At 34.0% G+C, this 17,580-nt stretch overlaps 1 protein-coding gene across 1 annotated transcript in view; it reads left to right on the top strand.

Moving 5' to 3' along the window:
- Positions 1-17,580, top strand: part of LOC133188398 (receptor-type tyrosine-protein phosphatase N2-like) — a 107,580-nt gene that overhangs the window by 72,862 nt on the left and 17,138 nt on the right. The window contains exons 11-12 of the mRNA XM_061323797.1: positions 10,034-10,225; positions 13,962-14,092. Of these exons, the coding sequence (XP_061179781.1) occupies positions 10,034-10,225; positions 13,962-14,092 (323 nt within the window). The remainder of the gene's footprint in view (positions 1-10,033; positions 10,226-13,961; positions 14,093-17,580) is intronic.

Here is a 17,580-nt window from a genome sequence, read left to right as displayed (position 1 = left end):
CATTTAATTATAATGAATTAAAACAAACATACTTAATTTCTCATTCTTATCACTGTGATATACGCGAGTCAACGACAAAGGTGAATGTATGAGCCCATGGTAGAGAGTGCAATATTGCAGGACTTGTAGCATGTATAGCTGAACCTTCTTTTAAAGTGAGTACATGATATGTGAATACTCACTTGATTTCTTTAATTTCAACTTTCAAGACAGATATTTGAATTGAAAAATCGTCATACTAGTCTTCATAAAATGCAATATTAAGAGTTGCGATGGGGACTTGAAATGCAAGCCATCACAAGATGCAATACAGAGTGATCTCATGAGATGTGATACAAGGGGACTTGAAATGGACACTGCGTGTGATATTGAACAATCTGATTGGGACTTGAAATAGTTACAAGGTGCAGTATTGAGTGATCTGATGGGATGTAATGCAAGGGGATTTGAAACAGACATGGGTGTGATATTGAGTGATTCGATGGGATGATTGAATTTATTGGGACTTGAAACAGACATGTGGTGTAAAATTGAGCATGTTGAGTGGTGACTGATGAGTTGTGATACAGGGAGACTTGAAACAGATGCATGTTGAGGTGCAATATTGAGTGATCTGATGGGATGGGATGCCTGTGATATAATGCATGGGGCTTGAAACCGATACCGAGTGTGATATATAGAGTAATGCATGGGGACTTGAAATGGACACGGGGTGTGATATTGAGTGATCTGATGGGATTTGATGCATATTTAAAGGGACTTGGGAATCTTTGTCAAAGTGTGTACAAGAGATTGTGTGTTGTAATGATCAGGATGTGAGATTCAGTAGAGGGTATAATGAGGAATTAACCTCTGGTATGGGATGTGACATATTGACTAAGTTAGGACTTCTTTTAGTGCCAATTGTCACACTACTGTTTCTAAAACTTTCAGTTTCACTGATTCTAATTTGATTAGAGATCTGGGGTCTAGAAATCACCGATAATGAGATATATGGGCTACTTAAGTGTTTTGTGGTTTTACATTTCTTTGAAATTTCATACTCATACTGTCTAAATTACTGTGGGCTTTCTTAATCATTTACAGGTATAAGTTACGATGAGATAAATTTAATTTATCAATTAGCATTCAGGTTTTTCTTGGTCTTTCATCACCTTAATAGCTTATGCATTTAATCATGAGGTTAATCAAACACATCTGCCAATTACTTTATGAAACATGACAATAAAAATTTTTGAATTCATATAAAATTATCAGCAAACATAAATTAGAGAGTAATTAACCAGTTAAGGAAAGGACCTAGCTTACTTACCATTAAGTTGTAAGTGCAAACATGTCATCAAAATTCTACTAACTTAGTAACCTAATGTTTGTATTAAATGTAGGGAGAATTTTTTTTCCCTGAAAATATTATATTTGGACATTAAAGACAATCTCTGTAGATGTGTGGATGTTATTCAGGTGATTATCTTTTAAGCATCATGATTCGAAGCGCTGTAAGAGTTGAAGTGACTTAGATTCAAGAATGCGGCTATAGTTTGTCAATCTCAGCATGCTGTGAAGCACTGACAACGAATCTGCAGTGGAATCTCCCCCGGTGCTAAAAACCTTGTCTCCTATAGGCCTTTGATGAATTTGTAGGGACATTTGAATTTAGTTGCCATGCCAACAGCCTGTCATCGCCGGCACTGGTGCAATCAATATTATGATAATTCGTGTAAAATCAGCGAGTCAATTTGAATCTGTGTTCATTTTCACACAGGCTCCATAGCTCTCCAGGTAGAGAGAGAAAAAAATCTCAGATTTCTGAATGTATCCAGTGCTGAGGGTATGGCTTTCCTCCATATTGGGTTCAATAGTGGGTTCCTGGTGGCTGGCAAGGGGGAGGCTATTTACAGAAATGCATCTTCTATATCTGACTTGAATTACTTGAATGGAGAGTACACAGTGCGAGAAACTTGAGTATAATTTTAGGCTGTTATTTGAAGGTAAGTGAAAGATGTTAATTAGAGATGCTGAATTATTGATATGGTTTTTATCAGTTCAAAAGTGGTGATAAAATTGCTAAAAGAGGAATTATTGATGTTTGGAGAAATCTTTCAGTTACTATTGTGTGCCTCGAGTACACAGTATCATGATAGAGGTAGGCCGGTTATCACACATTGAAAAGCAGGTCCTACTGCCAATTTAAGGCTGCAGATCTGTTGCAACAGAGAATTATGTCCTTGCATTATTTCATATGCAGTCCCTCGGTATATGAAGTGAGAGATGACTAAGAACTATAAATGTTATATTAATGCACAATACTTGTATTAGGAAAGAGCTCCAGATATGAAATAATATGCATTGATTTTTCCCATCTTTTTCCTGCAAGGTTCTGTCAATCATTGAGTTGTATTATAGAATTATTAGGGCTTTATGGTCTTTCTTTGGCTGGATTATTTTTCTTTATTGCATTTCATTTCTGTAGGATTTACAATGAGTTTTATTTTTGGGGCCTTCATATTATTTTTTTTAACATGAATGGGACTTTTTGAAATTACAATTTTTAAACCCTTGTACAATGATTGATAAAGTAACTATACTACTGTAGGAATAAATATTGATATCTGAAAGATTATTAAAAAAAAAGAAATGAATATTCATTAACATTGTTGTTTATTTGAGTAAACATAAATCATTGTTCAGATAGCTCCAGGCTTATAATTTCACAGTTCCATTAAGATTAAGGTATCGGTCTGATTTTATTTAATTAAATGTAAATCTAAAGTTGCACACAGGATTGTCCCTAAGAATTCAAATAGCAGGAGACAGTCTAAAGTAGAAGAGTGTCTGGGGGTTCAGGGGGTTGAGGGGGATTACGTCAATATAGATGGGGAAAATCCCAGGCCCCTGGCTCTTAGGGACAATCCTGGAACAGCATAATTATTCCATGTATTCTGAATTGTAGTCACATTTGAGAAACTTATAATATGTTGACATTGGCATGGCAATTACAATATTTGATAGTAAAGGCATTTTACTCTTGGGATAAATTTTTTAAGCTGTAAGAAAAACAATTTTTTTTTTTGGCAATACAATAAAGAAGTATCATTTTTTTTTAAAACAAAATGTTTCTTTTTTCTTCTTGGTACGAAATGTGGGTACTGGAAGTTTAGGCAGACTGAAGATTGCAGGGAGGGGGGGGGGCTATTTATTTGATTAAGTATGCTGTAGGAATTGGCTATATGAAAAAGGATTTTTTTTCCTCATGCATTGACAGTATTGTAGTTTACCTCAGGTGATGGAAAAGCTCATCATGAGTATTAATTTGTCAGATGATAGTTATACGATAAAGATATTGATAATTACAACAAGGCAATTAACACGTAACAAAAGATCACCATTTACACAACATTTTTGTCAAGCAGGTATTGCGAACATTTAATACAATGGTTGATTACTTCACAACTAAAATAATATGGATGTGTCATGACTAAAGAATCATGCCTGCTGGACAGAAATGTTGTGTAAATGTTGATTTTTTGTTAGGTGTTAATTGCTTTGTTGTAATTAAATCTTCATCGTATAACTATCATCTGACAAATTAATACTCATGACGAGCAGGTATTGTGAACATTAAATACAATGAATGATTACTTCACAACTAGAATTATACGGATGTGTCATGTGACTAGAACTATAGGGATCGATATATGGAGTTGACTCTCTACTTATCATTCTGATCATTAATGAATGGAAATGGAATCTATAAACTAAAAAAAAAAAATGGCTCATGGGTTTTTTTTCTCTTTGCCCTCACAATCCACATATTCACCAAAGTCAGTCAGCCATGATGAATACAAGCTTCTGAAATCGGGGGGAACAGATCCTTGGCAATAATGATTACATAATGGTCATGAATACAAGTGACATGCCGTTTATTGTGGTGGTTACTTCCCCTTGGCTGCTGATCAAAGTCGGGGTGTTTATTGATTAGCTCCACGGAACAGTTGCGGATTAATTAGTCTTCTTTGATAAACTATATCAGCCTTGGGTCAGCCACTGTATTGATTCTGAATCATTCAAGACCCTACAGCCAAAAAAAAAAATTAAAGTAAAATCAGTGACACTCCGATGCATTAGACTTGTGTGTCTTGAGATTTTGTCATAAAAAATGTCTGCATGGCAGACTAGTAGATTGACTTTATTTGGCCTCTAGGAGTTTCAAGTTCAATATATTCTGGCTTCTGCAGTTTTATGCCCTCTGTCTTATACTGCAGGGTTTCGTTTATTTCGCTCGTTAAATTAGAGACACTAAGTGATGAGAATTTTTTAACGATCTTTATTATCACAACTCACTGAAGAAAGAAAAAAAAAAGAAAAAAGAAGAAATGTGAAACGTGGTCGAGAGATCACTTCTAGTCAAGAAATAAGAAATTGAAAGCAGATCAATTTCAATTTAAAATAAAAGTTTTGGGACAATAAATTTATTGAATTTTTTATTTTGGAACTGATGGATCTGATTTTTAAATTTCTTTAGTAGGATGTAGAAGAAATGGGAGCTCCCCCAAGATAAATTAGAATAGTGGAGTTGAATAAAAGCAAAAACTTCAAAGGATGTATATAATATATATGGATCAGATAAATATTTAAGTACTTGTTGATTCAATTTTATATAAAGGGTTGATACTATAATATATTAAAGCTCTCAAAATTTTTAACCATGCAGCTTTAATCTCCAGAGAACATGAATTAAATGGAGATATATATATATATATTTCCATTTCTATTTGTTTTCTCTGTGATAACTCTTTGAAAGTTAGTTGAGTTGATTTCTTGATCATTCTACCGGAATGCAGAATTTCGCCAAGTGAAAGGTCAGGAGCTAAGAAGGCCTAATAAGCATGTAATTCTCGTGTGGCTGTCTTTGTGTTTGACATCAGTGGGCGGAGACTATTGAAATTGACATATGAGCCTTCGTGTAATTTAAATCTATTAGTCTACATTTTTAAAATCTAAATTTTACAATTTTATTTCACAATGAAATGGAAATATAAGGAATCACTGTCTAGTTAGTATAGTATGCCAGGGACATCAACGATTGTTGGAAACATGGGATAATTTATGCATAACGGGCTTCGCCGTTATGCAAATTATCACACGTTTCCAACTATCGTTGATGTCCTGGCATACTCTACTAACTAGACAGTGATTCCTTAAATCATCTTCCCAAGTCAAGGGTTTTTGATTTGCTCCGTTCCACATCTTCCCAAGTCAAGGGTAATTTTGATCCGCTCCACTCCACATAAACGTTTATGTGGAGCGGATCAAAAACCCAAGTGACTTGGGAAGATGATATATATATATATATATATATATATATATATATATATATATATATATATATATATAAGCACTAAAAACCAACAACACTGTATATCCTAAGTGTCAGATCTACTAAGTTATGATACGAGGTCACGAATGGAATTTGTCCCGAAACAGCGTTTTTTTTCCTTATATAACTGGTACCGATAAACGGTACCGTTCCCAATGCCAAAAAACGTTAATTTTTCCCAATTTTGAGACTAAAAATTCCCAATTCAACTGCCATGCAACAGACTATGATGACATTGTATTTCTTTTTAAATGAAACATTGCACATGTTGTACAAGTTGACTAATTGTTTCACTTCCGCTTGAATCGAAAGTAGAAGTTAGTCTTAATATGGGGGGACCTGTGGTGTAGACAGCGTAATGTCATACATTTTGACAAATTGAAAGCATGAAAATGCGAAAACAAGGGACAATGATATGAAAAACAATAAACACTTTTTGTTTATTCTTTAAAACACGGGGTAATATGTAATGAAGTTGGAATAAACTGAAAATACGTTTTATTTGTTTAAATGCCAGAAAATTCTCCTTTGATCTACTTCGATGCAATTTTTCCCAACTGAACCGGTACTGGACCCTTTCCCAATAGGTAGAAAAAAATCGCTGCGAAAATTTGACAATTAATTATTATTGTTCATGTCGTTGGTCATTTTTAGTGCTTTATATATATATATATATATATTTAATTTCTTCACTTTTTCACTAGAGTGCGTTGAATGATTTTTGATAGCTAATGTCTTTAAAAAATTCTAAATTGATATGGATTAATTCAGTGTGCTCAGTCATAGAATAATATATATTGTGTTTTCATGATGTGGAACGTTCAAAAGGTAATATTATTCATGAAATTTAACATCAAATTGTGGAGAATTTTGGAACTTTCTGAAAAATAAGAAAAAGGTGCTGTAGCAATTAATGTTAATTAAAAAATGTGCAGTAAAACATGCTTATATATGACCATTGGTGCCAGGGACAAACACATTGCACTTGTTATAAACTGCATAAATTCATTTTATTCAATAAACCCTTAATTGATTCATTTTAAACAAGAAATGAGTATCACTTTACCAAAAGCATGGCTTCATAATGAATGTTCAAATCATGTTATTCTTTGAAATTAATTTCCAAGGAAATAATTTATTATCATGAGCAATATATTTGATTGACCGATTTTTAGAGCTATCATGTGCTAATTTTATGCCCCGAGACCATATTATTTTTAATAATCGAGATGTGTGAAAAATAAATCTACTATTATAACTGGTAATTGTTAAGGCTTTTCTCATCTAAATGATACGAAAAAAAGGGAGAGAGATTTTAATATATCTTCAGTTATTATTGTTTTGTGGTGTCAATAAATGAATGTACATGGCTAGAGGATGTAATTTCCTTAGAGATTGATGGTCATAAAATGTCAAAAAAAGATTCATTTGTGTGGAATGGCTGCATTTTTTTTTTTTTTTTTTTTTTGCTTTATGAATATAATGATGTATTACAAAGAGATATATTAAAAGGCTGCATGTTGTTCTCTATATTTCTCACCTAGGGGCTACATCATCTTTTAAAGTCCTAAAATCATCATGGCCAAGAGCCAAAGAAAAATTTTTTAAAATCCTGGAAAGGAGGCAAATAAAATAAATCCAATATATTTGTGCAGTAGAATCTATAAAAGGTTCTTGACAAAGCTTAATTAAATGTAGATTACCAAGAAAATTCAAAGACTGAGCTCAAATCAATATCTAGTGCCTATGTCGGGGGCTAGTTTCCTATCGTTTAACAAGAAGAACAGGATCTTGTGTCAGGGTTGATACTGAAGATCACTGAAGTTTTAAGCTCTTTTGAATAATTAAACCAATTCAACTGTGGACAGATTTGCATATGTGACAAAGCCTCTGAAACAATTTGTGTGGCTACCAAGATTCAAAATCCGATTATTGTTTTTTTTTTCCTGAAGACATTATTTCTCTGACTTCGAATCAATATGAAAAAAAAAGAATTTCAGCTCCAAGCACTAAGTTCTATCTTTGTTTAAAGCTGTCTTCAGCAATATATAATGCTTTGATGCTTCGGCGCATTATATTGCAGGATTATCTTCATTTCGTGTCAAGGGATTTTTCCTTGAGGGGCATTTTAATGAAACATTGGCTTGTACTGCACTCCTAGGACTGACGTCTATAAAGAAATATGTGACACAATATATAATGGATTTGTGACATAAGGTTACTTGAAAAAGTATTTATGCAAATCTGCTGCTTCAAAATAACTCTCATAGGACTTACCTCTCAATGATACTGACTTTTCCAGCAAAGGTGGTCACATATAATTGTCTATAATAAACAAATTTAATCTTGAAATTAATTCTTTTTTTGTTATACCCCACGCAACAAGTTGCGTGAGGTATAATGTTTTTGACCCGTCCGTCAGTCAGTCAGTCAGTCAGTGTGTCAGTCAGTGTGTCAGTCAGTCAGTCAGTCAGTCAGTCCGTCAGTCCTGTTTTTTTGTCAGCGCAACTCCTCATAAACCGCTGCACAGAATTTCGTCAAACTTTGCAGATATTTAGGACACAATGTGTAGATGTGCATATTACCAGGAAATTCCGATTCCTTTATTTTTTCTCGAAATTTCGGCACTTTTCAACTTAGATTTTTGGCCATATCTTGAATATGGAGATGAACAGTTTGTCAGCACAACTCCTCATAAACCAATGCACAGAATTTGGTCAAACTTTGCAGATATTTAGCACACAATGTATAGATGTGCATATTACCAGGAAATTCCGATTCCTTTATATTTTCTGGGAATTTCGGCACTTTTCAACTTAGATTTTTGGCCATATCTTGAATATAGAGATGAACAGTTTGTCAGCACAACTCCTCTTAAACCGCTGCACAGAATTTGGTCAAACTTTGCAGATATTTAGTACACAGTGTGTAGATGTGCATATTACCAGGAAATTCCGATTCCTTTATTTTTTCTCGGAATTTCGGCACTTTTCAACTTAGATTTTTGGCCATATCTTGAATATGGAGATGAACAGTTTGTCAGCACAACTCCTCATAAACCAATGCACAGAATTTGGTCAAACTTTGCAGATATTTAGCACACAGTGTATAGATGTGCATATTACCAGGAAATTCCGATTCCATTATATTTTCTGGGAATTTCGGCACTTTTCAACTTAGATTTTTGGCCATATCTTGAATATAAAGATGAACAGTTTGTCTGCGCAACTCCTCTTAAACCGCTGCACAGAATTTGGTCAATCTCTGCAGATATTTAGTACACAGTGTGTAGATGTGCATATTACCAGGAAATTCTGATTCCATTATTTTTTTCTGGGAATTTCGGCACTTTTCAACTTAGGTTTTTGGCCATATCTTGAATATAGAGATGAACAGTTTGTCAGCACAACTCCTCTTAAACCGCTGCACAGAATTTGGACAAACTTTGCAGATATTTAGTACACAGTGTGTAGATGTGCATATTACCAGGAAATTCCGATTCCATTATTTTTGCCCTAAGAGTTTTGCCTTTTATTGAAGAAACTTTCCAGCTAGGTAATAAGAAACTTCACTGGAATCAGCTTTTTATACTGAAATTCTATGTGAAATATTTTATGACCTTAAAAGACCCCTATTGATTTTGAGATCAAAATATTAATGGTTTAACACAAACACACACTCACACACACACCATCTTCGATAGTTCTCTCTCTCTCTCTCCCCCCCCCCCCCCCCCCCCCCCTCAAATTGGTGTGCTTTGCCTTAAATAATTTCATAAGTACAGTATATAAACAGATTCATATGACTACATCATAATTTTGTTTCCATCAATTATTTAAATGTGTAAACTGTCATGTGTTGGACATGGACTTACACTCATTAACAAATCGAAATCACTGAGGAATTTAAATAACAGTTTGTCAGCATAATTCCGGCACTGAATTTCCTGAAACTTTGTAGGTATTTCAGAATAATGTATAGATTTGTATATTACCAAGAAATTTTGATTCCATTATTTATCTAGAAACTTCAGCCCAGTTAAATTTGTAACATACAAAGATTTGAATGTCCTTATATGCAAGAAGTTTTGATGTGATGATTTTTTGCAAGTAATGCCCCTTTTTTGAATTATACTGTGTATTTAAAATGCACTGTGCCATTCATTACGTGTTGCATTGTCGAGTTTTGGGGAAGCGTGGGGTATGTGAGCTTGCTCACTTTTTCTTTCATTGTTGATAATTTCTCTTTTAGGTTGAGACTATAAGTATACATGTATTCACAAGTGTACCTCAATTAAAATTAATTAAATCTTGAACTTGGATCTATTGAGTATGGAAATGTGTACAGATACACCTTAGAAGAACTAAAATTGATCCTTAAGAAAGAAATTTTTGTCTGAATAAAATACTGCCTCTTGATATTTTGAATAAAAAATGGAAAATCAAAAGATATGTCCTCTTGATATACATGTACATCATTTTCAAGGTTTCCCTATCAGAGTTATGAAATTGTGCATTATATATATACTGATTTTCTGATTACATTGAGAGTCAGGATCAGCTATGCCTACAAATTAATTTGTACATAGAAAGTGACTTATTAAGTAGTGTTGGACTAAAAGAAGACTTTCAAGTTTTCTGTATTTCTTTGTTGCAGAACCCTGTCAGTCTGCGAGTGTCTGATGACAGATACATCGTACTGAGCTTCGTCCTGTGTGGATGTATCGCGGGAATTCTCCTGGCTTCTGTCATCATATTCCTTATCCGGAGGAACTCCAGATCCAAAAAGAAGTTGGCACAGCTATCTGGATCTACAGGAGAGGGCAATGAACCATCCCAGGATTACCAGGTGGGTGGGAAATTGATAGTGAGTTAGTGATCAGGTTGTAGATGGTTAGATGTGTAGTTGATAGTGAGTTAGTGGCCAGGTTGTAGGTGGTTGGATGTGTAGTTGTAGCTAATAGTGAGATAGTGACCAGGTTGTAAGTGGGAGGTTAGTTGATAGTGAGTTAGTGACCAGGTTGTTAGTGGGTGGGTAGTTGATAGAGAGTTAGTGACCAGGTTGTAGGTGGGTGGGTAGTTGATAGAGAGTTAGTGACCAGGTTGTAGGTGGGTGGGTAGTTGTTAGTGAGTTAATGACCAGTTTGTATTAGATGGATGGGTAGTTGATAGTGAGATAGTGACCGGGTTGTAGGTGGGTCGGTAGTTGATAGTGAAGTAGTGTCCAGGTTGTATCAGGTGGGTGGGTAGTTGATAGTTAGTGATCAGGTTGTATCAGGTGGGTGGGTAGTTGATAGTGAGTTAGTGATCAGGTTATATGTGGGTTGGTAGTTGATAGAGAGTTTTTGTTTGTTTGTGGTTTAACATCCCTCTCGAGAATTTTTCACTCATGTGGAGATGCCACCACTTAACTGTGGTAGGCTGCAAATTTATACGGCACTCAGGGCCATTGAGCAGTGAAGTATCTTTTTCATGCCAACACCTACTGCGACACGGGACCTCGGTTTATACGGACTCATCCGAAGGACTGGTCTCTATGTCCCGCAGTGGATTCAAACCCCCGACGTAAGGATCAGCTCCTTAATGCGCAACTCAAGAGCAGTCGCTCTAACCACTGCGCCACAGGGGCGACTGATAGAGAGTTCGTGACCAGTTTGTATTAGGTGGAAGAGTTGAGTTGATTTGAGTTAGTGATTAGGTTGTATTAGATGGGTGAGTATTGTTAGTGAGTTAGTGACCAGGTTTGATCAGGTGGGTATAGGTGGTTAATGTGAGTTAGTGACCAGGTTGGTCACAATGAGTCAGATTATGAAAAGTAAAACTTGAACCAGGTGGTTGCAGTTGGAAACTGGATAGTCAGAGATGCATGGGGAAATAAATCAAAAGTACTGAAAAGCACTCAGCTTATTTGAAAGTCTTGGGTATAGGTGTAGAGTACTATCATTATTTGAATAAAAAATGGAGGCTGTATACATGTAATCGTTCTCTGAATATTGGACTTATAGTTGAATGTAATGTACAGGAATTTTTCTAAAATATTTTAATTATTAATACTCTATCACAAACCATATTCCTGCTGCTCTACATTGCTTTTGGGACATCTGGCAATCAAAATAAAATGCTTCATTGTATGAATTAAGACTTATCTAAGAATGTTAAACACATGGTAATTAATAGGTCTATAGGTGGCAGTTATCAAGAAACGCAAAAATGAAAGTAAAAATCTGGTGATGGAAAAGTACTTCAGCTATATTCTTAGCACTTTTAAAAGGGAAAGATTCTCCAGATGGATGGGGCATTGGAATGAAAAAATGGGAAAAAAAACCAGAAGGGTGGGGAACTAGTTTTGTGAGGTGGATGGTGGCCCCACATCATGTATGTGTGTTATATTGAGGCATTTGACAAATCTAAGATGAATAAAATATTGAAATGGAAACCTAATATATTTGAAACTTTTTACAAGATTTTTAAAAATGTTTAAGCAAGATAATATGTATGCAGGGTTGTCCCTAAGAATTGAAATAGCAGGGGACATATAAAAAGTAGAAGGGGGGTATAGGGTTCCTCCTCCGACAGTGGTGGGCTGAGGGGACATACCAGAATAACGGGAGATTAACGTCATTATAGGTGGGGAAATTCCCCAGCCCCTAGGTCTTAGGTACAACCCTGTGTATGAGGTAGAATACATAGGAATTGAAATTATGAAAGATACAAGTTTGGTTAAAAAAATGAGTTTGTGATAAATTTGTCACAATTTAGGTAAAGCAAAAAAAAAAAAAAAAAATAATTTGCTTAGGAGTATGGTTGGAAATTTACAGAAATTACCGAATTTACCAAAACTTGTATCAAGACCTATAATTTGACATGCAGTGTTTCAATAATAATGTAAACAATATATTGTCTTGTCATTCTTTCTTTGAAATATTAAGTGAAATAAAGTCTACCTTTTCATAATTATATCTCAAACTATTGGCAAATCCCATTCATCAATACACCCTTAAGGTGAATGGAAGTAAATGCATTTGCTTGATGGTCAACTCGCACATTTAACAGTAACAAAAAATCCATTTGGTTCCCATGGGGATTTCCGGAGTAAATTGGCGACAAGACTGGATTTGACTTCCAGTCGCAGTTCAGCGATGATCAGCCATGATGGATGTGTCTGTATTTTCCATTAAATTTGGGGGGAGAAAAGTTCCACTCTTCTTTATGGGGTATTTGGCTATAACCCAGAGCCTCTCAGACATGAATGTGCCACTACCTAATTCGCTATTGACAAATTCACAAATTCAGATATTTATTGCAGACAGAGAACACTTTTACACAAGCTCTTTGCAGAGTAATGTTAAAATGGATGGAGCATTGTTTCTCAGATTAAAAATACAGTCAAACTTTGTTATCTTGAACTGGATGGGACTGAGAAAAAAAACTTCGAGATATCTGAGGATTCAAGATATCAAGGATCCAATACTTAAGGAATATTAGTTGGGACTTCAGATCACTTCAACATATATCTATCTATGGTATTTGAGATATCTGTGTTTGAGATACTGAAGTTGAACTCTATTTATCAGTGTAACAGTTTTCACAGATTGTCTAATAAATTAATAGGTCTAATTATATTTTAATTATAAATAAGCATATAAATATACTCCTTTTTTTTTAAAAGTTATGTCCTCTTTGGAATTCATTGGACCTTGTTAATTAAACACTACTTGGCAGCAGCCAGTATTCTTGTTATGTCAATTACAATGAAGTGATGGTGTTAAAATATTTCCTCATCATAAGGATAATAAATCTTCCATAATACCCATGAGAATTAATTAACTATCTAATTCAGGAAAAGTTTAATTTTTCTAATCAAGGAAGTTTCTATTTGCCTTTTGTTCTAGATATTTATGATCACATATCATTAAACTAAAAATAGCAAAACTTAATTGATCGATCCTCATAGAAACACACTGATATAATATCTATTTATAAATAGCACTGCAGGTATCAATATATAGCAGCCAATAAGTGTTACAATATCTACATTATGTCATTATAAGAAAATATAGAAATTTCTGTCTAGTTACATGTCATGGCTGAATATATGTTTCAATCAGTATAGCCCAAATCTGGATTAAAAACTGTGAGATAATATACTTAGAGAGAAAAGTGATTGGATAATCTACTGTTAGGTATAGAGATTATATTAGAGAAAAAGAGTAGACTCTCACTAGAGTTGTGACAATCAGGAGCAGAGTCTTATGGGTAATCAGCAAAGTCTTCTGGGTAATCAACAAAGTCTTCTGGGTAATCAACAAAAGTATGACTGGTGAAGGTACTCATGGTTCTTATAATTGTCAGTGCAATTAGTAGGCAGTGTTGACAATATTAATTTTAGGTAACCAGATTGTCCAAGAATCCCCAGACAGTTTCTTCCTTTCTATAATTCAATCTCAATATATGCCATTTTTCTGTTCAATCTTCAAAGACCTAGAAGGTTGTTTGCTTTTTGAAATGATTGCAATAAGGAGTTGATCATTATTTGTTATTATAATTGTAATGTTTTTTTTTCAAATTATGTAAATATTTCACAGGATCTTTGTCGGCAGAGGATGCAAGGAAAGTCCTCAGAGAAGCCGGAACCCCTTCATGCTGCGTCACGAATCGGAAGTATGTCCGGGGAGCAGGTCCGCAGTCCCTCCAGCAGGAGCAGCACTTCGTCATGGTAAATAATTATGGTGTTAAGTTAGGGAACACTCTTAAAAACACTACGCTATTCCAATCAGATAAATTACATTTTCATTATAAGCAGGATTATACTTTTACATGGTGTATTGAGTCCTAGATATAAAAAGGTTTAATATACTCATTAATTTGTGTCGTGTAAAATATTACAAATTAGATATAAAATTGGACTACAATTAACAGATCCAGACATGCCTATATCTGTAAGAAGTTGTGCTGTTGGCTGACTCTAAAATAGGTTCTATAGATAATGGTCTCTTGGTAAAAATACTACATAATGAGTCATGCATGTTGGATGTAAGGCTGGATATTGCTCTTCCGATGAGAAGCAGTGGGATGGCCCTGGTACAGACTCAATGTCTATCTTTGATAACAATCTTCGTCACCTGCTGTGCATTCTATTGTATTTTCTTGTTTCATGGCACTCGTGTGGTGCAAATGATGAAGTTGTCAATTTTTGAAATGCTAGCCATCCTGACAATCCATTAGGTTTCAAGGTTAACTGTAATTCTGTTGGCTCACGATTATCTGGTTATAAAAAAAAATCATGAAGAAAAAACATATAACAGCATTTGGGAATGTTTATTTTTAGGACTTCTGAGTCAGTACTGGCATTCATAAAAATTTTAGGTCTGTGTTGAAATGGATGTACAGTGGTCTTTTCTCCCAAGTTATGTTTGTATTTGACAAATTGATTGAAGTTCACCATTCTGCTAGTGAACACACTGTAGCCATTTTATTCTATAGCCTGCTTCTCATTTAGTCAGAGATAATGGAATAGTGCTGTCTCAGCATTTAATGGCATTTTCACTTCCGTCCCCCATTAGTTAAGTCACAGTATCTGCCATGATTAAAGCTCCTCTGTTAACGGGCTTCCCCCATAAAAGAGATCCTAGTGCCAATTAATGCCGGCCGATTTTGGCCTTATTTGTCATCGAACGGCTGAACCTGCTCACTCGCCAGAATGACAAATCGCTTCTTACTTCCAAATCTGTTTCAGCTTTAATTCTGTTTTATTGCTGAAAATCTGTCAATTCACAGAGATTTTTAATGGGAACACAGTCCCATTAAGTCCATTCCCAGTTGTATCATCACTAGTGATATCTTTCAGGAATATTTTTTCAAACATCAGTATGATTTGGTATTATATATCATGAATATCAGGTACAGATAATACGTTGTGAAGAAAAATCTTAACATTTATATGTCATTTAAATGGGATATTCCATCAATGAAACTGTTTCTTTGGAGAAATTTATGTTGACGAGGATGAGTTATATGATTTGGATTTTTGTTTTGGAGTAAAAGGATTTAATCTGGTAAGACTAAATGTCTGCTTCCTTAGTCAATAGTGTTTTTTTTTCAGTCTATTTGAGTAAGGACCAAATTTATTTCCTTTTCTTTGTGAAAAATGCCTGGCAACAAAATACCAAGATGTTAATGAAAAAGAACAGAACAGTTTGTATCCCTGCTGTCATATAACCTTGAAATTCAAATGAAATATAATAAAAGAAAGTTTGTGTTTTGCTGTAAGGTTTGACAGCTTTGTGAATACATGTAATTACTGTGTATACTAGGTATATGAAGGGTAATTAGAACTGTGTTCAAAATTAAGCATACTTATATGTTGGCCATGCATCTGCAATGATGATTTAACCCTGATTGTTTACGTGTGTATGCAATAAATATATGTATATTAAGATTTTGTAGTGATATAGATTCATATTTTGTTGGTAAAGTCATAAATTATCCTCAAAGAAAGCACCAAAACTCTTATAAATACACTGTCATTGATTGGTGATCATGTCAGTCAAAAGACCTTTAAAAATATATATTTTTGGATGTGTGGAAGCAATTTCAAAGATTGTAATTGTATATATAGGATTCATTAAAAGAGTAAAACATGTAATCAAGAAAAACGTAAAGAAAATCCTAGTGTAGAGTTTCAGAAGAGTGTGACACATGTACCCTTGTAACTGCTTATTAGAGGTGTCCTCTTTTTTCACGTGTATTATTTTAAGATGAGGAGAATTTATAAGAACGGAAGAATCATTTGACAACCTAGTATTTCAGCATGCAATTATCTCCTGTAAATTTAGAAAATTAAAATAAGTAATATGTACTTCTCAAATTATTAAAGGATTTTTTCCTCCAGCATGCATGTCATTGAATCTGTTTGAAAAGTGACGATTCTATAATTTATACAAATACAAATACAAATACAAATATTTATTGGCACAAACACAATTACAATAATTGGCAAAGGCACAACACATTATAAGAAAAATCGATTGTTCATACATAAATACACAATATTTTAGTATAGAATGTGAGGCTATACATAATTATAAATCACACATCATTTGTATAATAATTATGTAATGCAATCATTTCTAGATGCAAGACATTTTTTAATAAATGAGTGTGTTATTTTCAGTATTTCTGGACAATGGCTATTAAAGCAAAGCTTAACTTTTTGAGTATAAGACATATTTGATATTTTTCCTTGAAAAAAATTCATCAAGTTCCTTTCAAAAGTTAACCTATAATTATTGTATTTATGGCAGCTGAATAGAAAATGAAATTCATCTTCAATCTCCCCTGTGTTGCAAATATTACAAAATCTTTTATCTGTGGGTATAGACAAATGTCTCCCTTTTTCTATGGCAAGGTTATGTGCACTAAGTCTCAACCTGCTAATAATTGATCTCTCTGTTTTCTTTTTTAATATATCAGTGTATCCACAGCGTTTGAAATTATTAAAAACAACTTGATAAAATTTTAGTTTTGATGAATTATGAATCTTTGCATATTCCTCTTGTAAGCATTGATCTGATATTCTTAGTTTTATGTTTCTCAGAAGTGATTTTATTGAATTTTCTTTTTTGGTAATGAATGAAAATCCTAACTTATTGGAAATTGAAAAAATATTTTTAGTCCATGAGTTTGTTTTGACTGTTGCTTTATAGATTTTAAATACTAAAGTATTCTTGGAAGTAATAAGATGGTTCCAAAATTTTATACTGGAAAAATGTATTCTTGTCCACAGGGGATGTCTACCTAAATCTGCTCTGCAGGGAGCATTAGTTATATAATTAAGTTTATTACCATGCAGGTATAAAAAGTTGTTCATTTTACAGAAGAAAGATATTCTTTCTTTTTAAGAGGTGTATACATCAGGCAGTGTTCATTAAAAGCAGTTTGGTCGGTTCTTGAATTTTAAATGTTACATCAATTTAGAAGGACATTGCAGCTAAAACAGAAATTTCATTTTGTTCCATCTTAATGATTCTGTTAATCCAGTAACATTACAATAAAGAAAGAATCATGTCAACTTACTTCCCAGAATCTGCAGCAGGGGTGTTATTTTTGTTGCAGCATTTGGTCTGAGATGACAAGATGCAGTCTAGCTCTCGGAGTAAATATGTCCCAGTTTGGTAATCTCTCACAATTACTAAATCCTCCGGG

This window comes from Saccostrea echinata, unplaced genomic scaffold (genome assembly GCF_033153115.1).
Source record: "Saccostrea echinata isolate AGI-Se365-2 ecotype Australia unplaced genomic scaffold, CSIRO_AGI_Sech_v1 ptg000016l, whole genome shotgun sequence".
Lineage (NCBI taxonomy): Eukaryota > Metazoa > Mollusca > Bivalvia > Ostreida > Ostreidae > Saccostrea > Saccostrea echinata.
Note: the sequence above shows the minus strand (reverse complement) of the source record. Positions and strands in the feature narration are given on the sequence as shown.